Consider the following 27728-nt stretch of genomic DNA (forward strand, 5'->3'; position numbering starts at 1 on the left):
GCATGACACCATAAAACTCCTAGAAGAGAACACGGGCAAAACATTGTCATAAATCGTAGCAATATTTTCTTAGATCAGTCTCCCAAGGCAAGAAAAATAAAAGCAAAAATAAACAAATGGAACCTAATGAAACTTTAAAAGCTTCTGCACAGCAAAGGAAACCATACACAGAACGAAAAGACAACCGATGGACTGGCAGAAAATATTTACAAATGATGCGACCAACAAGGGGTTAATTTCCAAAATATACAAACAGCTCATACAGCTCAATATCAAAAAAACAACAACCCTATCAAAAATGGGCAGAAGACCTAAATAGACATTTCTCCAAAGAAGACATACAGGACTTCCCTGGTGGCACAGTGGTTAAGAATCTGCCTGCCAGCGCAGGGCACACGAGTTCAATCCCTGGTCTGGGAAGATCCCACATGCCGCGGAGCAACTAAGCCCGTGTGCCACAACTACTGAGCTTGTGCACTAGAACCCGTGAGCCACAACTACTGAGCCGGTGCACCACAACTACTGAAGCCAGTGTGCCTAGAGCCCGTGCTCTGCAACAAGAGAAGCCACCGCAATGAGAAGCCCGCACACCACAACGAAGAGTAGCCCCTGCTCGCCACAACTAGACAAAGCCCATGCGCAGCAACAAAGACCCAACGCAGCTAAAATAATAAATTTAAAAAAAAAAAGATACAGATGGCCAACAGGCACATGAAAAGATGCTCAACATCGACAATTATTAGAGAAATGAAAATCAAAACCACAATGAGTTATCACCTCACACCAGTCAGAATGGCCATCTTCACCAAGTTTACAAATAATAAATGCTGGAGAGGGTGTGGAGAAAAGGAAACCCTCCTACACTGTTGGTGGGAATGTAAATTGGTACAGCCACTATGGAAAACAGTATGGAGGTTCCTTAAAAAACTAAAAATAGAGTTACCATATGATCCTGCAACCCCACTCCTGGGCATATATCCGGAAAAGACAAAAACTCCGATTCAAAAAGATACATGCACCCCAATGTTCATAGCACCACTATTTACAAAAGCCAAGACATGGAAGTAACCTAAATGTCCATCAACAGATGAATCGATAAAGAAGCCACAAAAAAGAATGAAATAATGCCATTTGCAGCAACATGGATGGACCTAGAGATTATCATACCAAGTGAAGTAAGTCAGACAGAGAAAGACAAATATATCACTTATATGTGAAATCTTAAAAATAATACAAATGAACTTATTTACAAAACAGAAACAGACTCACAGACATAGAAAACAAACTTATGGTTACCAACGGGGAAGTGGGAAGGGGAGGGATAAATTAGGAGTATGGGATTAATAGATACACACCATTATACATAAAATAGATAAACAATAAAGATTTACTGTATAGCACAGGGAACTATAGTCAACATCTTGTAATAACCTCTAATAGAAAAGAATCTGAAAAATATATATATATGTATAACTGAATCATTTTGCTGTAGACCTGAAACTAACACAATATTGTAAATCAACTATACTTCAATTTAAAAAAGAAAAGAAAAAAATAAAGTAACAAACAGCACATTGGGGGAGATGCTGAGTCCAAATGCTCTAACCCCTATCGTTGGTCTCCAAATTCCAGTTTTCTTCTACACAGAATGCTTCTCTAAAGAAATCTTAAGCAAAACTCAATGTACGTGAAACAGATGGAAGCTGAGCCACTCTGGCAGAAGCGAGACCGGGAGGCTTGCCCTCCCCTCACTCCACCCAGAGAACTCAGCCTTTGGGCAGCACCTGAGGTTCCTTTCCAGATCTTGTTGCTCAGAGAGACCAAGTGTGAAAAACAGTTCTCAAGAAGCAGCTTTGCAAGGGGCAGATGCCGAAAACCGGGGTGAGGTCAAAAGAATAGAGGCTGAAGGGCAGGCATCCTGAGGGCCTCAGCTGCCCCGGACGCCATTCCCGCCGAGGTCCCAGAGGCGCGCACAGCACCTCCTGTCTCCGAGTGCTCAGAAGGGTGGAGGGCACCTTACCTTTCTCCAGCATGAATGGCTGAGCCAGGGGGGGGATGGTCCAGAAATCGTCACTATCCAGGCTGCGCAGGGATTGCACTGGGATGGTGGCCGACTGGCCGAAATCGATGAACGTGACAACAGCCCAGGAGTCCACTCGGTCCAGCACCCAGCACCTGGCCAGAGGGAGGGAGAGGAGGCTCATCTCACCTGGTGGCACGCACAGCAGTCCTCACGGAGAGGGCTTGAAGGTCTGGGCTGAGAGGGATGGGAGTTTCCTACGCTGTTCCCCACCTTGGATGGAGAGGGGATCAGAGGAGAGGTATCTTGAGAGAGGAAGCAGCAGCAAAGAAACAAGAGTCCAGAGAATGGAGAAGCGAACCTCCAGCCCTGCCTGGTACACACCTGTTCCAGGCCCATCCGTAATCACCCAGCTGGTACTCGGCCAGACAGCGGGTCCCGTGCCGCACAGCCGAGTCGTGCAGGTAGGGCTGCTGCTCCTCTGCCTCGGCCAGGGCTCTGAACAGCGCCTGCATGTTCTGGTGCAGCGTCTGTGGACGGTACAAACGCCACGGGCCTCGCTGCCTGCCCCACATGGCACGTCTGTCTCTGCAGGTGTCACCTGTTACATCAGCACCGCTGATCCACCCCAAGGGAACTGAAGGTATGACGTGGGACCAGGGATCAGAGTGCAGCCACTCTGGATGTCCACCGCTGATGGGCCCCCATCAGCTCGCTGACCCCAGCAGGGCCCCTTGAGGTGGCACCGAAGCCCAAGAGGACCCCCAGCAAGCCTGTACCTCCGTGACATGCATGGCCCAGAAGAAGGGGGTCTGAGGGACAATACTGGTCACCAACAGCCCCACGTCCCCGCCGACGCTGTGGATGGTGGCCAGCCAGCCCAGGTCTCGGAAGCATTCCCTCAAGAGCAGCGCTAAGAAGGACCCTCTGCAGGAAGAACAGGGAACAAAGGGAAGGGAGTGAACACAGGAGTGATTCAACCAACACCTGTCCTGGAGGATGCTGGGCAGGAGAGTCACCCTGACAAGAGGGCTGTGCACCCCCCCGCCCAGGGTGGCAACAAGACAAGTGCCCAGGTAATCATAATGCAGAGCAAAGGAAGCACCACACCAGGGGACACAGGGGTTGGAGACTTTGGGGAAGGGGAGAGGCAGAGGGAAATAAAAACACACCAGGGAACTCCACAGAGAGAGATGGGCAAAAGCCCTCACTGGGCTCACCCTGGGCCTGCCTGAGTGATTCATGAACCTCAAGTGATGCAAGTTTGGACCGTCCACAATGCAGGACACGTCTGCAACGCCCAAACCACTCCTCCCTGTGTTTAAGCACATGCCACACCTCATCCCACCACTCCACTAACTCTATCGCCTAAGTCACACATGGTTAGAAAGGCAGACCTGCCATTTAGAAAAACGAAACAAAAAACATACGTCCTATAGCATTTCAAGTCAAACAGAATAGTCTGGCATCACTGACACTAAGAATGGTGTCTGCCGTTAAAGCGGAAGATGTGGTGGACATGCCGATCTCATGGCATCCAGGGTAGGGGAGAGTCACAGGCCATCACTGTACAGAAATGGAGACAGACTGTGTAAGTCACTGTGGGTCACAGCCTTAGAGCCTGGGTCTGACGCAGGAGTTCCTGAAAACTTTATCCCCCTCCCCAGTACCATCCTTGCCGCCACCCTCTAGGGACTGAGCAGACGTTTACAGTTGTCCTTTGCCAGCGGCCTCTCTACACCTCCGCTCACCTCATTTCCATGGGAACTGCAAAGATGCTTGTCCTCGGTTTCTCTGTCTTACAGGGGTCAACGGAAGCTTTAGGAACGAGCTGTGTACAAGCTGGAAAGCAGAAGGTTGTGTTCTGAAGGCACCAGGGCTGTCTCAGAGGACCGTACCCCACCTGCCCCCCAGAAGGCCCTGGCCCCACCCTCAGGGGCAGGATGAGATGGGAAGTGAAGCAACATCCTTCTGGGTCTCGGCCTCCACATCCTCAGCTGGATGGGGAGGGTTTGCTGGATGACATTCTTTAATCAAGAAAGCATCCTAAGGAGGCTTCCCTGGTGGCGCAGTGGTTAAGAACCCGCCTGCCAATGAAGGGAACACGGGTTCAACCCCTGGTCCGGGAAGATCCCACATGCCGCGGAGCAACTAAGCCTGTGCGCCACAACTACTGAACCTGAGCTCTAGAGCCCGCGAGCCACAACTATTGAAGCCCATGTGCCTAGAGCCCGTGCTCCTCAGCAACAGAAGCCACCGCAATGAGAAGCCCGTGCACTGCAACTAGAGAAAGCCCTCGTGCAGCTATGAAGACCCAATGCAGCCCCCCAAGAAATAAAAATTAATAAATAAGTTAATTAATTAAAAGAAAGCATCCTAGAGGAATAAAAAGGGATATTTCCTACACTGAGGGGTCAGTGTGGGACAAAGCTGGAAGGGAGGCTGGGAGAAGTGAATCAGGAGCTGCAAAGACATGTCCTGGGAACAGATGGCAGCTCAGGATCTCACCAGTGGTTCTAGCAAATCCTTGACCAGAGGTCTTCTCCAAACCCTAGGGAGGAAAAGAAAAGGTACCACTCAGGCACAGTAGTATTCGTTTCACTGGTTTACATGTTGCGTCTCTCCAAGCAGATCTGGAGACAGCGCAGCAACAGCCCCTGTGCAGACACAGGCTTCAGCTGACTTTTGGGGCTTCCTCCACTTTCTCCTTTCTCTCGGGGAGGTCCTGAGTCAACCAAAGACAAGAGGTTCAGGGAACAGGAAGGGGGGAGGGAGGGAGGTGCTGCCGGGGGTGCTGGTCGGTACCTAGAGGCGCAGAAGCCCAGCACTGCTTAGCCCGGGAGGCCCCTGCGGGCACTTCTTAGGGGAGAAAGAGGTGGAAATGGTTACTCGGGCAGCAGGACTGGGTGGAGACAGAAAGACTACAATCCTGCAGCCCTCAACCCACGCTGGCTTCCCTTGCTCCACCGTCCACACCTGGAAAATCCCCCGCCCTGGTTACACCCACGGATCTGCACGCCTGCCGCTTCGCTGCTTACCCCACTCCCCGCTGACCGCTACCTGAGAACACATGCGGCCCCTGTTCTCAAATGGACATGCCACAATCCCATGGTAAGCCCCTGGTGAGACAACACCTCACCCCTTCCTCTCTTCAAACCCTCCATACTCCCACCCTCTGCCCACCCTATGAACCTGCCTCTTCATCAGGAGAAAACTGGAAGCAACTGGATGGGAGGCCCCTCATCCTCTCACCACCCAAACCACCGCCCCCCAGCCCCGCCCTCCCTGCCATCCCTCAGTTACCTTCTCAGAAGGGTCTGGCGCTGGGGCTGGCACTGTCTCACCTTCTGGAGGGCAACACCCCTGCAGCCACGCCCCTTCTCCTCTACTGCCGTCTCTCTCCCCGTGGACACCTCCCACCAGGAAACAAACATGCTCCATTATCCATGTTTGCAAAGACCCTGCCTCGCCCCCCAGCCCCTCTGGCGACCACCTTTCTCTGCTCCCTTCACTGAAAGGGGTGTCCAGAGTCCTGTCTCCTTCCAGTCAGGCCTCATAGAGACGCCTCCCTGACAGGCCAACCAAGAGGTACACAAACTCAGCATGTCTAAAACGGACCCTCCGCAAGCTGCTTCACCTCGGCTTTCTCAATTTTAGTAAGCCTAGCGGCTCAGGCCACATTCAACTCTCTTTCTATCATCAAATTCATCAAATTCATCTAGCATCAAATTCACCAGCAAGTTAAGCCGTCTCTTCCTCCAAAACACACCCAAACCCACATACTCCTCTCTCTCCATCTCCACCACCCCAATACTAGCCATCACCATCTCTTACCAGGACCGTAACAACCACGTCCAAAGACGCTGCCACACAGCCTCCTGCAATCCAGTCCCCACCCAGAAGACAACACAACCTCTTACACACCAAAATCAGATCGCATCAGTCACCTGATTAAAACCTTCCAACACCTTCCCATTGTGCTTACAAATAAAACTCCAAGTCTCCAGGTGGGCTCACCAAGGCCGCCATGATCTACCCTCCTTCCCACTGCCCTCTTCTCTGCCCACTTACCCCTTTTCCCTCCATGTCACACTCTGAGGCATTTGTAGGTGGCCCCTCTGTCTGGAATGTTCTTTCCCTGGTCTTACCCATGGTAGGCTGACTTGTCATCCAGAGCTCAGCTGAGAGGTCACTTCCTCACAAAGAGGACTCCCTAAGAACCATCTAAGTGACCCCTCTCCTCTCTATCACATCACCTTATTTCAGTTCTCTGTCTGGTACTTGCTACTGAGACAGGCTGGGCCCTGGGACCCTTTGCTGCTGTGCTTGTACCTGGACACATGTCTCCTCAAGCCATGAAATACAAGGAAACTATTAGGGAGTAAAAATACCTGCGTGCACGTGCAGTCGGGGCAAAGATACAAAAAACACGGAAAACCCAAAACCCAACTGCCATTTCTGAAGAGCCGGGAGCAAAAGCAGGGTACTGCGCAAGCCCCCCGCACACACCACCACCGAAGGGGTGGGCAGACCTCCTAAGCACCCCTCTGGCCCGAGCGCTGGACACACCCCTCCCCTCACCCCATACACGAACCAGCTCTCCCTGCCTCGGGGAACCGGCAAGGGAACCTGTTGCTTGTTTTCACTCCCCCCCGTTGCTGCAGAAGGGGCCCCAATAACGCCTTGCGAGAACTTCTAGTCTGGCCCATTATCAATTTCTATTGATTAACGATGCCAAGAACCCTGGTTGGTAACGCTATTTGACATTTTCTTTTTTTCTCTCTCTCTTTTTTTTGGGGGGGTATTTTCTTATGTATTCACTTATTTATTGGTTCATTATATGTGTCTTTCCACTGGAATTTAAACATTATGAGAATGTGAATCACATCTGTCTTTTGACAATTACCTTCATTGCTGAGGTGACCCCAGAGCCCAGAACAGTGTCTGATACATATTAAGCTCTTAGTAAATATATGTGACAGAGAGAAGAAAAAGAGAAGAAAGGAGGGAGAGAGGAGAAATGAACCGGGGCAAATTCTTAATCTAAGCCTTGGCTTCCTCTTCAATACCACGAATCACACCTGATGTGAGGATTTAGTTGGACCAGTATCTGTTCAGGACACTGACATGAAATAGGTGCTCAATAAATGGAAGCAGTATAAGAGAGGTTAAAAGTACAGGTTCTGGGGTCAGACTGGGCTCCAATCCTGGTTCCAGAACTGACTGGCTCCTTAACTTTGGCCTGGTTACTTGGTGCCCCCACCTGCAGGATGGGAGAGTAGCAGGACCTACTGCTGTATTTAAACAGGTTCACACAGCAAAGCGATCAGAACACAGCCCGCAGAGTGAGCCCTCCGTGAGTGAACTACCACTGTCCACCAATGGGGCCCAAATCAAATCTCCACGCTAAACCATTCTGCCCCTGCTGTTTACCTACAACAAAGCAAAGTGACTGTTAAAAACTGTCCTCTAGGGCTTCCCTGGTGGCGCAGTGGTTGAGAGTCCGCCTGCCGATGCAGGGGACACGGGTTCGTGCCCCGGTCCGGGAGGATCCCACATGCCGCGGAGCGGCTGGGCCCGTGAGCCATGGCCGCTGAGCCTGCGCGTCCGGAGCCTGTGCTCCAAAACGGGAGAGGCCACAACAGTGAGAAGCCCACGTACCGCAAAAAAAAAAAAAAAACTGTCCTCTAGCCAAGCACAGAAGGTGCCTTTTTATTTAGAATCTCCTAAGACAGTTCCAAATACCAATCCCAAGAACCAATTATTAGCGGTGGTTTCAGGCTAAAAAGTATTATTAATACAGAAACATTTAAAACCATTTGGGGTCTAATTATGATTCCCTAATGATTTAAGAGATAAATATAACAAGCCTGTTTTGCCAGTTTGTGAAATTAAGTTTCAGAGGAAAATCTACACAATTATCATTCCACCACCACAGCAGAACCTCACATTTCAGGATGTCTGCAGCACGGAAGTGGCCACCTGGAAGCTACAGAGATCAAGGCGGCACCTCAGCAGCTGCCACACCAGCAGACTGTGATTAGGTTCTATTGTTGCTGTAAGCAGTTACTCTACGCCCAATCCATCCACAGCTGTTAATGCTCTCGTTACTTTGTTCTGGGACATTACTACCAGCTGGTCAAGCGTTCCAAGAGGTGGCCTGGTCCAGAATCATGCTGGTGAGTCCCAGCAGTGGGAGAGAACACACAGGGTACACAAAGGTCAGTGGCCAGAAGGCTTTTGGGGGTGGGGTTGGGGGAGGGTCCGATCCGGTTCCCCGGCACACCAGGGAGAAGCTCTCCAACCAGTACTGGGGGGTGGGGATCACAGGCCTTCTCATGACACTCAGAAAAGTGGTGGCCTCCCTGAGACTGCTCACTGCCACACCCCTGGCCCACTGTGGTCACCCTGGCCATCACTTTTAAGGGTGGGGGTCACAGGCCTTCTCATGACACTCAGAAAAGTGGTGGCCTCCCTGAGACTGCTCACTGCCACACCCCTGGCCCACTGTGGTCACCCTGGCCATCACTTTTAAGGCCCTGTCTCTACCCGGGGAACTGCACCTGGAGTCACCTGAAAGGCACATCCACATGGAAATTTAATACTTACAGCTTTAACCCTCGACTGCCACCCAGTACCACACCTTGTACTTCACAGGTGACAGGCACAGACCTTGCTCTCAGGGAGCCATACTGAGTCACTCCACACATATTTATAAAATGCGTACATTCTAGACATGGCCACCATGAAGCTCACACTCTTGGTGCGGGCAGCAGACAAGAAGTATACAAAGAGGTATAAGGTCAATGACCATAAGGGCAAAGAAGAAACGCAAGTCAAGGAGAGGGGACAAGCGGGCAGGGGTGGTGGAGGGAGTGATGGCTGAACAGACGCCTAAATGAAGTGAGAAGGCAAACCCACAGACGCCTGGGAGACGAGCCTTCCGGCTGGGAACACCTGAGGCCCTAAGGTGGGGATGTGCTTGGTGTGTTTGGGGAATGGCACTGGGGCTGGAGGAACAGACACTTGCATCTCTTACCTGGACCACCTGAGACAGGTCTTCTGCTTCCACTCTGGCCCCTGGAGTCTATTCCACAGGGTCCCTTTAAAACCTAAATCTCGGCGAATAGATGAACTAATGGTGGCACATCCATACAAGAGAACACCACTTAGCATTAAAAAAAGAATTGCTGATGGTGCGACCGCATGGATGAATCTCAATAACATTCTGCTGAGTGAAAGAAACGAGACACAAAGAAGCACATATGGCATGATTCCATTTACACCAAACTCTAAAAAGGATAAATCTCATTTAAAGTGATAGAAAACAGGTCAGTCACTGCCTGCGGGGCACAAAGCTGGGATAGGGCACAAGAGAACCTTTTGGGTGACTGAAACGGTCTATATTTGATTGTGATGGTGGTTACATGGCTGCATACACTTGTCAAAATTCATCAAACTGTACACCTAAAAGGGGTTTATTTTACGTAATACTTCAATAGTTGATTTTTTAGTGTACCTTCGTGAAATCTGGTTATGTCGCTCCCTGCTCAAACTGTCCAGTGTTCTCATTATTATGTGACTATATAAATACCAATTGCTGCTGAATCAAGTTACATACTATGAAAATTTTTTTTAATTTTAACATTAATGGGACTTCCCTGGTGGTCCAGTGAGCAGGACTCCTTGCTCCTAATGCAGGGGGCCCGGATTCAATCCCCGGCCGGGGAACTAGATCCCACGTGCACGCCGCAACAAAGATCATACGTGCCACAAACTGAGACCTGGCACAGCCCAAATAATTAATTAAAATAAATAAATAATTATTTTTAATTTTAATATTAAAAAAGGTATGTATTATGATTACTTTTATCCTTATACAAACTTCTCCAGGAATTAACTGCTCCTTTTTTCCCCTCCATTTACTTTTTTGCCTTATTGCTTCATTGTATTGGTGCATATCCCTCCATAGCTTTCTGAGAGCAGCTACATGGGACATACATTTTTTGAGACCCTACATTTGTGAACAAGTCCTTATTCTACCTTCATTCTAGAGTAATTTAATTAAGAACAGATTGGGGGTTAGACATTATCTTCCTACAAAATTTAATGACACATTCCAATCCTATACCCTTCAATGTGGATTCTCTTTCTGAAGCTTTATCCAATACTCTAAAATATTTCTATAATGTGTCTTGGTGTAGGTTTTTATTTTCCCAGTCATTATCCTAGGTACTCAATGGTTGCTTTCAAACTAAAAACATATCCTTCACTCCTGGGAGACTTTGTTATATCATTTGATATTTTCTCTCCCACGTTGACCTGAACTCTTCCTGCATGTTTATGTTGCACCACTGATCCTCTCATTTGACCTTTACTCTTCTCTAAAACAATTCTACTACAAAATATTTCGATTGATAAATCCTCTCCCCCAAAAGCTATTATAAAAATTGACAAAATTGTCAAAAACAACCATTTCAGTATTCTGGACATTGAACAGAAGCATACAAAAAACAGGGTATCTGTTAAAAAACAACAACAACAGAAAACGACAGGCCCTTGGATAAGAATATGAGACTAAGGTGTGTCAGTCTGGAGCTTCTCCCACTCTCTGGTCCTTTGGCTGATAGTTCTACCACAGTAGGCAAAGCTGTGAAAACCGGTAGCTTCAGAGGTGGCTGACTTTACTGGAACCTTGAAACATCAGAAAGTAAGAAAGAACATGGTAAGAAAAAATATGGGTAAGTACAATAGGTTTTCTTCTCATGAGTTTTCTAAATTATGTTTGACAGTTGAAATAAAAATTGTAACTGTCCAATATGGTTCTAAATGAACACAGAGGACATATTTTTAAAAATTACATTATAAACAGGGGAGGGTAAAGAGAAATAGGGTTTCTATACTTAACTCAAACCAGTAAAGTCAACAGGCATAGACTATGTTATGTATATATAACATGTAGAGCAACCACTTAAAAAGGTATACAAAGAGATACACTTAAAAAACACTACAGCAGAAGCAAGAAGAACTACAATTCTGCAGCCTGTGGAAGGAAAACTACTTTCACAAAAAGACAAAATGAAAAGGCAGAGGACTTTGTACAGATGAAGGAACAAGATAAAACCCCAGAAAAACAACTAAATGAAATGGAGATAGGCAACCTTCCAGAAAAAGAATTCAGAATAATGATAGTGAAGATGATCCAGAACCTCGGAAAAAGAATGGAGGCAAAGATCGAGAAGATGCAAGAAATGTTTAACAAAGACCTAGAAGAATTAAAGAACAAACAAAAGGGATGAACAATACAACAACTGAAATGAAAAGTACACTAGAAGGAATCAATAGCAGAATAACTGAGGCAGAAGAATGGATAAGTGACCTGGAAGACAGAATGGTGAAATTCACTGCCACAGAACACACTAAAGAAAAAAGAATGAAAAGAAATGAAGACAGCCTAAGAGACCTCTGGGACAACATTAAATGCAACAACATTCGCATTACAGGGGTCCCAGAAGGAGAAGAGAGAGAGAAAGGACCCAAGAAAATATCTGAAGAGATTATAGTTGAAAACTTCCCTAACATGGTAAAGGAAATAGGCACCCAAGTCCAGGAAGCGCACAGAGTCCCAGGCAGGATAAACCCAAGGAGAAACATGCCAAGACACATAGTAATCAAATTGACAAAAATTAAAAACAAAGAAAAATTATTGAAAGCAACAAGGGAAAACGACAAATAACATACAGGGGAACTCCCATAAGGTTAACAGCTGATTGCTCAGCAGAAACTCTACAAGCCAGAAGGGAGTGGCACCATATATTTAAAGTGATGAAAGCGAGAACGTACAACCAAGATTACTCTACCTGGCAAGGATCTCATTCAGATTCGACGGAGAAATCACAAGCTTTACAGACAAGCAAAAGCTAAGAGAATTCAGTACCACCAAACCAGCCCTACAACAAATGCTAAAGAAACTTCTCTAAGTGAGAAACACAAGAGAAGAAAAGGACCTACAAAAACAAACCCATAAGAATTAAGAAAATGGGAATAGGAACATACGTATCGATAATTACCTTAAACGTGAATGGATTAAATGCTCCAACCAAAAGACACAGGCTCACTGAATGGATACAAAGACAAGACACATATATATGCTGTCTACAAGAGACCCACTTCAGACCTAGGGACACATACAGACTGAAAGTGAGGGGATGGAAAAAGATATTCCATGCAAATGGAAATCAAAAGAAAGCTGGAGTAGCAATACTCATAGCAGATAAAATAGACTTTAAAATAAAGAATGTTACAAGAGACAAGGAAGGACACTATGTAATGATCAAGGGATCAATCCAAGAAGAAGATATAACAATTATAAATATATATGCACCCAACACAGGAGCACCTCAATACATAAGGCAAATGCTAACAGCTATAAAAGAGGAAATCGACAGTAACACAATAATAGTGGGGGACTTAAACACCCCACTTTCACCAGTGGACAAATCATCCAGACAGAAAATTAATAAGGAAACAAAAGCTTTAAATGACACAACAGATCAGATAGATTTAATTGATGTTTATAGGACATTCCATCCAAAATTAGCAGATTACACTTTCTTCTCAAGTACACAAGGAACATTCTCCAGGACTGATCACAACTCGGGTCACAAATCAAGCCTCAGTAAATTTAAGGAAGTTGAAATCATATCAAGCATCTTTTCCGACCACAACACTAAGAGATTAGAAATCAATTACAGGGGAAAAAAACGTAAAAAACACAAACACATAGAGGCTAAACAGTACGTTACTAAATAACCAAGAGATCACTGAAGAAATCAAAGAGGAAATCAAAAAATACCTAGAGACAAATTACAATGAAAACATGATGATCCAAAACCTATGAGATGCAGCAAAAGCAGTTCTAAGAGGGAAGTTTATAGCAATACAAGCCTACTTCAAGAAACAAGAAAAATCTCAAATAAACAATGTAAACTGACACTTAAAGGAACTAGAGAAAGAAGAACAAACAAAACCCAAAGTTAATGGGTTGGGAGTTCAGGATTAGAAGATGCAAACTTTTATATGTAGAATGGATAGATAACAAGGTCCTACTGTATAGAACAGGGAACTACATCCAGTATCCTGTGATAAACCATAATGGAAAATAATATGAAAAAGAATGTACATATATGTATAAGTGACTCATTTTGCTGCACAGTAGAAATTAACACATTGTAAATCAACTATACTTCAGTAAAATAAATTATTAAAAAAAATTTCAATTGAAAAAAACACAAACCCAAAGTTAGTAGAAGGAAAGAAATCATAAAGATCAGAGCAGAAATAAATGAAATAGAAACAAAGAAAACAATAGCAAAGATCAATAAAACTAAAAGCTGGTTCTTTGAGAACATAAACAAAATAGATAAACCTTTAGCCAGACTCATCAAGAAAAAGAGGGAGAGGATTCAAATCAATTAAAATTAGAAATGAAAAAGGAGAAGTTACAACGGACACTGCAGAAATACAAAGCATCATAAGACACTACTACAAGCAACTCTATGCCAATAAAATGGACAATCTGGAAGAAATGGACAAATTCTTAGAAAGGTATAACCTTCCAAGACCGAACCAGGAAGAAATAGAAAATATGAACAGACCAATCACAAGTAATGAAATTGAAACTCTGATTAAAAATCTTCCAACAAACAAAAGTCCAGGACCAGATGGCTTCACAAGTGAATTCTATCAAACAATTAGAGAAGGGACGAGGGGAAGATGGCGGAAGAGTAAGACGCGGAGATCACCTTCCTCCCCACAGATACACCAGAAATACATCTACACGTGGAACAACTCCTACAGAACACCTACTGAACGCTGGCAGAAGACCTCAGACCTCCCAAAAGGCAAGAACCCCCCCTACCACGTACCTGGGTAGGGCAAAAGAAAAACAGAAAAAACAGAAACAAAAGAATAGGGACGGGACCTGCACCAGTGGGAGGGAGCTGTAAAGGAGGAAGTTTCCACACGCTAGGAAGCCCCTTCGCGGGCGGAGACTGCGGGTGGCAGAGGGGGGGAGCTTCGGAGCCACGGAGGAGAGCACAGCAACAGGCGTGCAGAGGGCAAAGCGGGGAGATTCCCCGCACAGAGTATCGGTGCTGACCGGCACTCACCAGCCCGAGAGGCTTGTCTGCTCACCCGCTGGGGCGGGCAGGGCTGCGAGCTAAGGCTCGGGCTTTGGTCAGAGCGCAGGGAGAGGACGGGTTGGCGGCGTGAACGCAGCCTGAACGGGTTAGTGCACCACGGCGGGGGGGGGGGGGGGGTGGCCCGGGAGGGAGTCCGGGAAAAGGTCTGGAGCTGCCGAAGAGGCAACAGACTTTTTCTTCCCTCTTTGCTTCCTGGTGTGCGAGGAGAGGGGATTAAGAGCGCTGCTTAAAGGAGCTCCAGAGACGCGCGTGAGCTGCGGCTAAAAGCGCGGACCCCAGAGACGGGCAGGAGACGCTAAGGCTGCTGCTGCCGCCGCCAAGAAGCCTCTGTGCGAGCACAGGTCACTATCCACACCTCCTTTCCGGGGAGCCTGTGCAGCCCGCCACTGCCGGGTTCCCGGGATCCAGGGACAACTTCCCCGGGAGAACGCACGGTGAGCCTCAGGCTGGTGCAACGTCACGGCGGCCTCTGCCGCCGCAGGCTCGCCCCGCACTCCGTGCCCCTCCCTCCCCCCGGCCTGAGTGAGCCAGAGCCCCCGAATCAGCGGCTCCTTTAACCCCATCCTGTCTGAGCGAAAAACAGACGCCCTCCAGCGACCTACACGCAGAGGTGGGGTCAAATCTGGGAGCTGTGAGAACAAAGAAGAGAAAGGGAAGTCTCTCCCAGCAGCCTCAGAAGCAGCGGATTAAAGCTCCACAATCAACTTGATGTACCCTGCATCTGTGGAATACATGAATAGACAACGAATCATCCCAAATTGAGGAGGTGGACTTTGAGAGCAAGATCTATGATTTTTTCCCCCTTTTCCTCTTTTTGTGAGTGTGTATGTGTATGCTTCTGTGTGAGATTTTGTCTGTATAGCTTAGCTTCCACCATTTGTCCTAAGGTTCTATCCGTCTGTTTTTTTTAAATTTTTTTCTTAATAATTATTTTTTAATTTGATAACTTTATTACATTTTACTCTATTTTATTTTACTTTATCTTCTTTCTCTTTCTTTTTTCCTTCCTTCCCTCCTTCCTTCCTTCCTCCCACCGTCCCTCCCTCCCTCCCTCCTTCCTGTTTCTTTCCTTTCTTTCCTCCTTTCCTTCTTTTCTTCCTTCTTTCTTTCTTTCTTTCTTCCTACTTCTACTAATTCTTTCTCTCTACTTTTTCTCCCTTTTATTCTGAGCCATGTGGATGAAAGGCTCTTGGTGCTGCAGCCAGGAGTCAGTGCTATACCTCTGAGGTGGGAAAGCCAACTTCAGGACACTGGTCAACAAGACACCTCCCAGCTCCACATAATATCAAACGGTGAAAATCTCCCAGAGATCTCCATCTCAATGCCAGCACCCAACTTCACTCAACGACCAGCAAGCTACAGTGCTGGACACCCGATGCCAAACAACTAGCAAAACAGGAAAACAACCCCACCCATTAGCAGAGAGGCTGCCTAAAATCATAATAAGTCCACAAACACCCCAAAACACACCACCAGACGTGGACCTGCCCACCAGAAAGACAAGATCCAGCCTCATCCACCAGAACACAGGCACTAGTCCCCTCCACCAGGAAGCCTACACAACCCACTGAACCAACCTTAGCCACTGGGGACAGACACCAAAAACAACGGGAACTACGAACCTGCAGCCTGCAAAAAGGAGACCCCAAACACAGTAAGATAAGCAAAATGAGAAGACAGAAAAACACACCGCAGATGAAGGAGCAAGATAAAAACCCACCAGACCTAAAAAATGAAGAGGAAATAGGCAGTCTACCTGAAAAAGAATTCAGAATAATGATAGTAAAGATGATCCAAAATCTTGGAAACAGAATAGACAAAATGCAAGAAACATTTAACAAGGACCTAGAAGAACTAAGATGAAACAAACAACGATGAACAACACAATAAATGAAATGAAAAATACTCTAGATGGGATCAATAGCAGAATAACTGAGACAGAAGAACGGATAACTGACCTGGAAGATAAAATAGTGGAAATAACTACTGCAGAGCAGAATAAAGAAAAAAGAATGAAAAGAACTGAGGACAGTCTCAGAGACCTCTGGGACAACATTAAATTCACCAACATTCGAATTATAGGGGTTCCAGAAGAAGAAGAGAAAAAGAAAGGGACTGAGAAAATACTTGAAGAGATTATAGTTGAAAACTTCCCTAATATGGGAAAGGAAATAGTTAATCAAGTCCAGAAAGCACAGAGAGTCCCATACAGGGTAAATCCAAGGAGAAATATGCCAAGACACATATTAATCAAACTGTCAAAAATTAAATACAAAGAAAGCATATTAAAAGCAGCAAGGGAAAAACAACAAATAACACACAAGGGAATCCCCATAAGGTTAACAGCTGATCTTCCAGCAGAAACTCTGCAAGCCAGAAGGGAGTGGCAGGACATATTTAAAGTGATGAAGGAGAAAAACCTGCAACCAAGATTACTCTACCCAGCAAGAATCTCATTCAGATTTGATGGAGAAATTAAAACCTTTACAGACAAGCAAAAGTTGAGAGCGATCAGCACCACCAAACCAGCTTTACAACAAATGCTAAAGGAACTTCTCTAGGCAAGAAACACAAGAGAAGGAAAAGACCTACAATACTGAACCCAAAACAATTAAGAAAATGGGAATAGGAACATACATATCGATAATTACCTTAAATGTAAATGGACTAAATGCTCCCACCAAAAGACACAGATTGGCTGAATGGATACAAAAACAAGACCCATATATATGCTGTCTACAAGAGACCCACTTCAGACCTAGAGACACATACAGACTGAAAGTAAGGGGATGGAAAAATATATTCCATGCAAATGGAAACCAAAAGAAAGCTGGAGTATCAATTCTCATATAAGACAAAATAGACTTTAAAATAAAGACTATTACAAGAGACAAAGAAGGACACTATATAATGATCAAGGGATCAATCCAAGAAGAAGATATAACAATTGTAAATATTTATGCACCCAACATAGGAGCACCTCAATACATAAGGCAAATACTAACAGCCATAAAAGGGGAAATCGACAGTAACACATTCATAGTAGGGGACTTTAACACCCCACTTTCACCAATGGACAGATCATCCAAAATGAAAATAAATAAGGAAACACAAGCTTTAAATGATACATTAAACAAGATGGACTTAATTGATATTTATAGGACACTTCATCCAAAAACAATAGAATACACATTTTTCTCAAGTGCTTATGGAACATTCTCCAGGACAGATCATATCTTGGGTCACAAATCAAGTCTTGGTAAATTTCAGAAAACTGAAATTGTATCAAGTATCTTTTCTGACCACAACGCTATGAGACTAGATATCAATTACAGGAAAAGATCTGTAAAAAATACAAACACATGGAGACTAAACAACACACTACTTAATAATGAAGTGATCACTGAAGAAATCAAAGAGGAAATAAAAAATACCTAGAAACAAATGACAATGGAGACACGACGACCCAAAACCTATGGGATGCAGCAAAAGCAGTTCTAAGAGGGAAGTTTATAGCAATACAAGCCCACCTTAAGAAACAGGAAACATCTCGAATAAACAACCTACACTTGCACCTAAAGCAATTAGAGAAAGAAGAACAAAAACCCCCAAAATTAGCAGAAGAAAAGAAATCATAAAAATCAGATCAGAAATAAATGAAAAAGAAATGAAGGACACGATAGCAAAGATCAATAAAACTAAAAGACTGGTTCTTTGAGAAGATAAACAAAATAGATAAACCATTAGCCAGACTCATCAAGAAAAAAAGGGAGAAGACTCAAATCAACAGAATTAGAAATGAAAACGGAGAAGTAACAACAGACACTGCAGAAATACAAAAGATCATGAGAGATTACTACAAGCAACTCTATGCCAATAAAATGGACAACCTGGAAGAAATGGACAAATTCTTAGAAATGCACAACCTGCCAAGACTGAATCAGGAAGAAATAGAAAATATGAACAGACCAATCACAAGCACTGAAATTGAAACTGTGATTAAAAATCTTCCAACAAACAAAAGCTCAGGACCAGATGGCTTCACAGGCAAATTCTATCAAATATTTAGAGAAGAGCTATCACCTATCCTTCTCAAACTCTTCCAAAATATAGCAGAGGGAGGAACACTCCCAAACTCCTTCTACGAGGCCACCATCACCTTGATACCAAAACCAGACAAGGATGTCACAAAGAAAGAAAACTACAGACCAATATCACTGATGAACATAGATGCAAAAATCCTCAACAAAATACTAGCAAACAGAATCCAACAGCACATTAAAAGGATCATACACCATGACCAAGTGGGGTTTATTCCAGGAATGCAAGGATTCTTCAATATATGCAAAACAATCAATGTGATAAACCATATTAACAAATTGAAGGAGGAAAACCATATGATCATCTCAATAGATGCAGAGAAAGCTTTTGACAAAATTCAACACCCATTTATGATAAAAACCCTGCAGAAAGTAGGCATAGAGGGAACTTTCCTCAACATAATAAAGGCCATATATGACAAACCCACAGCCAACATCATCCTCAATGGTGAAAAACTGAAAGCATTTCCACTAAGATCAGGAACAAGACAAGGTTGGCCACTCTCACCGCTCTTATTCAACATAGTTTTGGAAGTTTTAGCCGCAGCAATCAGAGAAGAAAAGGAAATAAAAGGAATCCAAATCGGAAAAGAAGAAGTAACACTGTCACTGTTTGCAGATAACATGATACTATACATAAAGAATCCTAAAGATGCTTCCAGAAAACTACTAGAGCTAATCAATGAATTTGGTAAAGCTGCAGGATACAAAATTAATGCACAGAAATCTCTGGCATTCCTATACACTAATGATGAAAACCCTGAAAGTGAAATCAAGAAAACACTCCCATTTACCATTGCATCAAAAAGAATAAAATATCTAGGAATAAACCTACCTAAGGAGATAAAAGACCTGTATGCAGAAAATTATAAGATGCTGATGAAAGAAATTAAAGATGATACAAATAGATGGAGAGACATACCATGTTCTTGGATTGGAAGAATCAACATTGTGAAAATGACTCTACTACCCAAAGCAATCTACAGATTCAATGCAATCCCTATCAAACTACCACTGGCATTTTTCACAGAACTAGAACACAAAATTTCACAATTTGTATGGAAACACAAAAGACCCCGAATAGCCAAAACAATCTTGAGAATGAAAAACGGAGCTGGAGGAATCAGGTTCCCTGACTTCAGGCTATACTACAAAACTACAGTAATCAAGATAGTATGGTACTGACACAAAACCAGAAAGATAGATCAATGGAACAGGATAGAAAGCCCAGAGATAAACCCACGCACATATGGTCACCTTATCTTTGATAAAGGAGGCAGGAATGTACAGTGGAGAAAGGACAGCCTCTTCAATAAGTGGTGCTGGGAAAACTGGACAGGTACATGTAAAAGTATGAGATTAGATCACTCCCTAACACCATACACAAAAATAAGCTCAAAATGGATTAAAGACCTAAATGTTAAGGCCAGACACTATCAAACTCTTAGAGGAAAACATAGGCAGAACACTCTATGACATAAATCACAGCAAGATCCTTTTTGACCCACCTCCTAGAGAAATGGAAATAAAAACAAAAATAAACAAGTGGGACCTAATGAAACTTCAAAGCTTTTGCACAGCAAAGGAAACCACAAACAAGACCAAAAGACAACCCTCAGAATGGGAGAAATTATTTGCAAATGAAACAACTGACAAAGGATTAATCTCCAAAATTTACAAGCAACTCAATAACAAAAAAACAAACAACCCAATCCAAAAATGGGCAGAAGACCTAAATAGACATTTCTCCAAAGAAGATATACAGACTGCCAACAAACACATGAAAGAATGCTCAACATCATTAATCATTAGAGAAATTCAAATCAAAACTACAATGAGATATCATCTCACACCAGTCAGAATGGCCATCATCAAAAAATCTAGAAACAATAAATGCTGGAGAGGGTGTGAAGAAAAGGGAACACTCCTGCACTGCTGGTGGGAATGTGAACTGGTACAGCCACTATGGAGAACAGTATGGAGGTTCCTTAAAAAACTACAAATAGAACTACCATACGACCCAGCAATCCCAGTACTGGGCATATACCCTGAGAAAACCATAATTCAAAAAGAGTCATGTACCAAAATGTTCATTGCAGCTCTATTTACAATAGTCCGGAGATGGAAACAACCTAAGTGCCCATCATCGGATGAATGGATAAAGAAGATGTGGCACATATATACAATGGAATATTACTCAGCCATAAAAAGAAACGAAATTGAGCTATTTGTAATGAGGTGGATAGACCTAGAGTCTGTCATACAGAGTGAAGTAAGTCAGAAAGAGAAAGACAAATACCGTATGCTAACACATATATATGGAATTTAAGAAAAAAAAATGTCATGAAGAACCTAGGGGTAAGACAGGAATAATGACACAGACCTACTGGGGAACGGACTTGAGGATATGGGGAGGGGGAAGGGTGAGCTGTGACAGGGCGAGAGAGAGGCATGGACATAAATACACTACCAAATGTAAGGTAGATAGCTAGTGGGAAGCAGCCGCATAGCACAGGGAGATCAGCTCGGTGCTTTGTGACCACCTAGAGGGGTGGGATAGGGAGGGTGGGAGGGAGGGAGATGCAAGAGGGAAGAGATATGGGAACATATGTATATGTATAACTGATTCACTTTGTTATAAAGCAGAAACTAACACACCATTGTAAAGCCATTATACCCCAATAAAGATGTCAAAAAATAAATAAAGTAAATGGTTCAATGGAAAAAAAAAAAAAACATTTAGAGAAGAGCTAACACCCATCCTTCTCAAACTCTTCCAAAAAATTGCAGAGGAAGGAACACTCCCAAACTCATTCTATGAGGCCACCATCACCCTGATACCAAAACCAGACAGATATACTACAAAAAAAGAAAATTACAGACCAATATCACTGATGAATATAGATGCAAAAATCCTCAACAAAATACTAGCAAACAGAATCCAACAACACATTAAAAGGATCATACACCATGAGCAAGTGGGATTTATCCCAGGGATGCAAGGATTCTTCAATATACACAATTCAATCAATGTGATACACCATATTAACAAATTGAAGAATAAAAACCATATGATCATCTCAATAGATGCAGAAAAAGCTTCTGACAAAATTCAACACCCATTTATGATAAAAACCCTCCAGAAAGTGGACATAGAGGGAAACTACCTCAACATAATAAAGGCCATATACGACAAATCCACAGCAAATATCATTCTCAATGGTGAAAAACTGAAAGCATTTCCTCTAAGATCAGGAAAAAGACAAGGATGGCCACTCTTGCCACTATTATTCAACATAGTTTTGCAAGTCCTAGCCATGGCAATCAGAGAAGAAAAAGAAATAAAAGAATACAAACTGGAAAAGAAGTAAAACTAACACTGCTTGCAGATGACATGATATTGTACATAGAGAATCCTAAAGATGCCACCAGAAAACTACTAGAGCTGGGCTTCCCTGGTGGCACAGTGGTTAAGAATCTGCCTGCCAATGCAGGAGACACGGGTTCAAGCCCTGGTCTGGGAAGATCCCACATGCCGAGAAGCAACTAAGCCCATGTGCCACAACTACTGAAGCCTGTGTGCCCTAGAGCCCGTGCTCTGCAACAAGAGAAGCCACGGCAATGAGAAGCCTGCGCACTGCAACGAAGAGTAGCCCCTGCTTGCCGCAACTAGAGAAAGCCCGGCACAGCAACAAAGACCAGATGCAGCCAAAAATAAATAAATAAATATTTGAAAAAAAAAAAAGAAAAGAAAACTACTAGAGCTAATCAATGAATTTGGTAAAGTTCCAGGATACAAAATTAATGCACAGAAATCTCTTGCATTCCTATGCACTAACGATGAAAGATCATAAAGAGAAATTAAGGAAACAATCCCATTCACCATTGCAACAAAAAGAATAAAATATCTAGGAATAAACCTACCTAAGGAGGTAAAAGACCTGTACTCGGAAAAGTGTAAGGCACTGATGAAAGAAATCAAAGATGACACAAACAGATGGAAAGATATACCGTGTTCTTGGATGGGAAGAATCAATATTGTGAAAATGACTATACTACCCAAAGCAATCTACAGATTCAATGCAATGCCTGTCAAATTACCAGTGGCATTTTTTTTTTTTTACAGAACTAGAACAAAAAATCTTAAAATTTGTATGGAGACACAAAAGACCCCAAATAGCCAAAGCAGTCTTGAGGGAAAAAAATGGAGCTGGAGGAATCAGGCTCCCTGACTTTAGACTATACTAGAAAGCTACAGTAATCAAGACAATATGGTACTGGCACAAAAACAGAAATACAGATCAGTGGAACAGGATAGAAAGCCCAGAGATAAACCCATGCACCTATGTTCAACTAATCTATGACAAAGGAGGCAAGGATACACAATGGAGAAAAGACAGTCTCTTCTCTAAGTGCTGCTGGGAAAACTGGACAGCTGCATGTAAAAGAATGAAATTAGAACACTTCCTAACACCATACACAAAAATAAACTCAAGGGCTTCCCTGGTGGCACAGTGGTTGAGAGTCCGCCTGCCGATGCAGGGGACACGGGTTCATGCCCCGGTCCGGGAGGATCCCACATGCCGCGGAGCGGCTGGGCCCGTGAGCCATGGCCGCTGAGCCTGCGCATCCAGAGCCTGCGCGTCCGGAGCCTGTGCTCCTCAACGGGAGAGGCCACAACAGTGAGAGGCCCGCGTACCGCAAAAAAAAAAAAAGAATGTGACCCAACTATATGCTGTCCACAAAAAGCTCGCTTCAAATATAATGACATAGTTGGGTTTAAAGTACAAAGATAAGAGGCATGCAAACATAATCAAAGGACATGGTTATATTACTATCAGATAAAATAAACATCAAAGAAAAATCACTAAGAGAAAAATTACAGAAAGGGATATTATGTAATTATAGAAGCATCATTCCACCAAGAACACATAGTAATCCTAAATGTATATGCACCAAACAACAGAGCTGCAAAATGTAAAATGCAAAAACTAATAGAATTGAAAGGAGAACTACACAAATCCACAATTATAATTGGAGACGTCAACACCCCTTTTAACAACTGACAGAACAACTAGTCAGAAAATCAGCAAGGATATAGAACTTAACAATACCATCGACCAACAGGATCCAGTCAACATGTACAGGACACCCCACCCAATAACAGCAGAATACACATCTTTACAAGTGCCCATACAACATATACCAAGACAGACTATATCCTGGGCCATGAAATAAGTCTCAATAAGTGTAAAAGGATTCAAATCATATGAAGTGTGCTCACTAACCACAAAAGAATTAAATTAGAAATCAATAACTGAAAATATCTGGAAATATCCAAATATTTGGAAACCAAATAACACACTTCAAGAAAACTCCACACAATGAAGAAATCAAAAGGAAAATTAGAAAATATTTTGAACTCAATAAAGACATAACAAAAATGAAACTGAAAAATATCAAAATCTGTGGAATGCAAGTACACTTAAAGAGAAATTTATAGCACTAAAAGCCTATATTAGGAAATAAAATAGTTACAAATGAATGATTTCAGCTTTGATCCTAAGGGGGGAATAAAAAGAAGAAAAGCTAAAAGCCAAAGAAAACAGAACAAAGAAAGCAACTAAGAGCAGAAATCAATGATATTGAAAAAAAAAATAGAGAAAATCAATAAAACAAAGAGCTGGTTCTTTGAAAGGATCAACAAAATTGATAAACATCCAGCAAGAATGAAAAGAAAAAGGGAAGACAGGAATTGCCAGTATCAGGAGCAAAATGGGCTATCACTACAGACCTCGCAGATATCAAAAAGATAGCAAGGGAATACCAAGAACAACTCTACACATAAATAACAAACATAAATTTCAAACAAGAAGTTTGACAACTCAGACAAAATGTACCACTTCCTCAAAAACTATAAACTATCAAAACTCACCCAATCTGAAATAGATGATTTGAAGAGCCCCATTACTGTTAAAGAAATTGAACTCTTCCGTTAAAAAAATCTCGGGAATTCCTTGGTGGTCAGGTCAGTGGTTAGGACTTGGCGCTGTCACGGTCGGGGGCCCAGGTTCAATCCCTGGTTGGGGACCTGAGACCTGAGATCCCACAAGCCATGCAGCACAGGAAAGAAAGAAAAGAAAGAAAGGAAAGGAAAGGAAAGGAAAGGAAAGGAAAGGAAAGGAAAGAAGGAAGGAAGGAAGGAAGGAAGGAAGGAAGGAAGGAAGGAAAGAGAGAAAGAGAGGGGGGGAGAGAGAGAGAGAGAGAGAGAGAGGAAGAGAGCAAGAAAGAAAAGAAAGGAAAGAAAGCAAGCAAGCAAGAAAGAAAATCTCCAGGCCCAGATGGTTTCACTGGAGAATTCTACCAAACATTTAAGAAAACTTAACACAGTTCTATATAGTCTTTTCCAAAAGGAGGGAACACTCCCCAATTCATTTTATAGGGATAGTATTACCATGATACTAAAACCAAAGATAGTACCACAAAAAACAAAAAACCTACAGATCAATATCTTTCATGAAAATAGATGCAAAAGTCCTTAACAAAGTATTAGCAAATAGAATTCAGCAATATATAAAAATAATTATACACCATGACCAAGTGGGGTTTATTCCAAGAATGCAAGGTTGGTTCAATATTTGAAAAATCAGTCAAGGTAATCCATATTAACAGGCTAAAGAAAAAACATCACATGATCATATCATTCAATACAGAAAAAAGCATTTGACAAAATTCAATATCTGTTATAAGTTGAATTATCTCCCCCCTTCAAAAAATGTATGTTGAATGCCTAAACCCCAGTGCCTCAGAATGCGACCTTATTTGGAAACAGGGTCTTTATAGAGGTAAGCAAGGTAAAACAGTCACTAGGGTGGGTCCTAATCCAATATGAGTGTTTCCTTATAAAAAGAGGAAATTTGGACACGGAGCCAGACACAGAGGGAAGACAATATGAAGACACACATGGAGAATGTTATGCAAAGACAGAAGATTGGAGTGACACATCTATAAGCCAAAGAACACCAAAGATTGTTGGCAAACCACTGGAAGCTAGGAAGAGGCAAGGAATAATTCCCCTACAGGTTTCAGAGGGAACTTTGCCTTGCTGACGCCTTAATTTTGGACTTCTAGCCTCCAGAACTGTGAGATGATCATTTTCTGTTGTTCTAAGCAGCCCAGTTTGTGGTACTTTGTGATAGCAATCCTAAGAAATTAATACAATGATTCATGATAAAAAAAAAAAACCTCTCAGAAAAACAGGAATAGAGGAGAACTTCCTCAACTTAATAAAGAACATCCATCCAAAAACCTATGATAATATCATACTTTATTGTGAAAGACTGAATGCTTTCTACACTAAAAGGATAAGGCAAGGATGTCCACTCACTACTCTAATTCAACATAGTGCTGGAAACCTAGCCAGTACTGAGAAAAAGAAACAGAAGACGTATAGATCAGAAAGGAAAAAATAAAACTGGCCCTATTTACAAATGACATTATTGTCTACACAGAAAATCCTAAGAAATCTACAAAAAAGAAAAGAAAACAAAGTCCTATCACTAGTAAGTTCAGCAAAGTAACAGAATACAAGATAAATATACAAAAATCAATCGTATTTCTATACAATACCAATGAACAAGGAGACACAGAAACCAAAACTACAGTGTGACTTATAATCACTCAAATAAAATGAAATACTTAAGTATAAATCTAATAAAATATATTAGGACCTAATGTATGCTGAAAACTATACAATGTTGATTAAAGAAATCAAAGAAGGTCTAAATCAATGGAAATTTATACTGTCTTCATGGACTGGAAGACCCAACATATAATAAAGATATCAATTCTCCTTAAACTGACATATAGGTCTAATGCAATTGCTAGCAAAATTCCAGTCAAAATTTTGGTAGGTATAGATAAAACTATTCTAAAATCTATATATACAAAGGCAAAAGAAATAGAACAGCTAAAACAATATTGAAAAACAATAAAGTTGGAGGAATCACTCTACCCAATTTCAATACTTTTTATAGCTACAGTAACTGAGATAGCAGGAGGCATAGACATGTAATCAGTGAAACAAAACTGAGGACCCAGAAATGAATCCACACAAATATGTCCAACTGATTTTTTTTTTTTTTTTTTTGCGGTACGCGGGCCTCTCAGTGTTGTGGCCTCTCCCGCTGCGGAGCACAGGCTCTGGACCCACAGGCTCAGCGGCCATGGCTCACGGGCCCAGCCGCTCCGCGGCATGTGGGATCTTCCCGGCACGGGGCACGAACCCGTGTCCCCTGCATCGGCAGGCGGATTCTCAACCACTGCACCACCAAGGAAGCCCGCTATATAACTTTTTAAAATACAAGATAAATTCTTTGAGACCTAGGACTGGCCAAAAAGTTCTTAGACCTGACAACAAAAGCGTCATTCATAAAAGGAAAAACTGATAAACTGGACTTCACTGCTCTGAAAAAAACCCTGTTAAGAAAATGAAAAAAAAACAAGCTACAGAGTAGGAGAAAACATTTGCAAACCATGTATCCAACAAAGGACTGGTATCTAGAATGCACAAAGAACTCTCAAAACTCAATGGCAAAAAAAAAAAACAATCCAATTAGAAAATGGGCAAAAGAAAGAAAGAGATATTTCACCAAAGAGGATATACAAATAGTAAATAAGCACATGAAAAGGTGTTCAACATTAGGGAAATGCAAATTAAAACCATAATATCATTATATACCTATCAGAGTGGTTAAAATTAAAAAGTGACAATACCAAGGGACTTCTCTGGTGATCCAGTGGTTAAGATCCCACGCCTCCAATGCAGGGGGCACAGTTCAATCTCTGGTCAGGGAACTAAGATACCACATGCCGAGGGGTGTGGCCAAAAAAAGTGACAACACCAAATCCTGGAGGGGATGCAGAGAACTCCTCATACATTCCTAGCAGGAATGTAAAATGGTACAGCCACTCTGAAAACAGTTTGGCTGTTTCTTAAAAAAGTAAACATGCAATGACCATACCACTCAGCAATTTTAATTTTGGGCATTTATCCCAGAGAAACACACAAACTCCATACATGTATATTTATAGCAACTTTATTTGTAACAGTCAAAAACCAGAAACAATGTAGATATCCTTCAATGCGTAAATGGTTAAGCAAACTGCAGTACATCCATACCATGTAATACTACTCAGCATTAAAAAGGAATAAACTAGGGCTTCCCTGGTGGTGCAGTGGTTGAGAATCTGCCTGCTAATGCAGGGGACACGGGTTCGAGCCCTGGTCTGGAAGGATCCCACATGCCGCGGAGCAACTAGGCCCGTGAGCCGCAACTACTGAGCCTGTGCATCTGGAGCCTGTGCTCCGCAACAAGAGAGGCCACCATAGTGAGAGGCCCGCGC

The 27728-nt window shown here is 43.0% G+C and overlaps 1 protein-coding gene across 12 annotated transcripts in view; it reads right to left on the bottom strand.

The window, feature by feature from the left end:
* Nucleotides 1-27728, bottom strand: part of IL6R (interleukin 6 receptor) — a 136273-nt gene that overhangs the window by 3793 nt on the left and 104752 nt on the right. For all 12 annotated transcript variants that reach the window (XR_007471561.1, XM_049697651.1, XM_049697641.1 and 9 more), the window contains 5 exons: nucleotides 4529-4571; nucleotides 3772-3862; nucleotides 2800-2947; nucleotides 2405-2550; nucleotides 2021-2175 (listed from right to left, as the gene is read on the bottom strand). Coding sequence is in view for 11 of the 12 variants with exons in the window: in XM_049697651.1 (XP_049553608.1) it covers nucleotides 2021-2175; nucleotides 2405-2550; nucleotides 2800-2947; nucleotides 3772-3862; nucleotides 4529-4571 (583 nt within the window). In the remaining variant the exon portion in view is untranslated. The remainder of the gene's footprint in view (nucleotides 1-2020; nucleotides 2176-2404; nucleotides 2551-2799; nucleotides 2948-3771; nucleotides 3863-4528; nucleotides 4572-27728) is intronic.

The sequence above is a fragment of the Orcinus orca genome, chromosome 1 (assembly GCF_937001465.1).
Source record: "Orcinus orca chromosome 1, mOrcOrc1.1, whole genome shotgun sequence".
Classification (NCBI taxonomy): Eukaryota; Metazoa; Chordata; class Mammalia; order Artiodactyla; family Delphinidae; genus Orcinus; species Orcinus orca.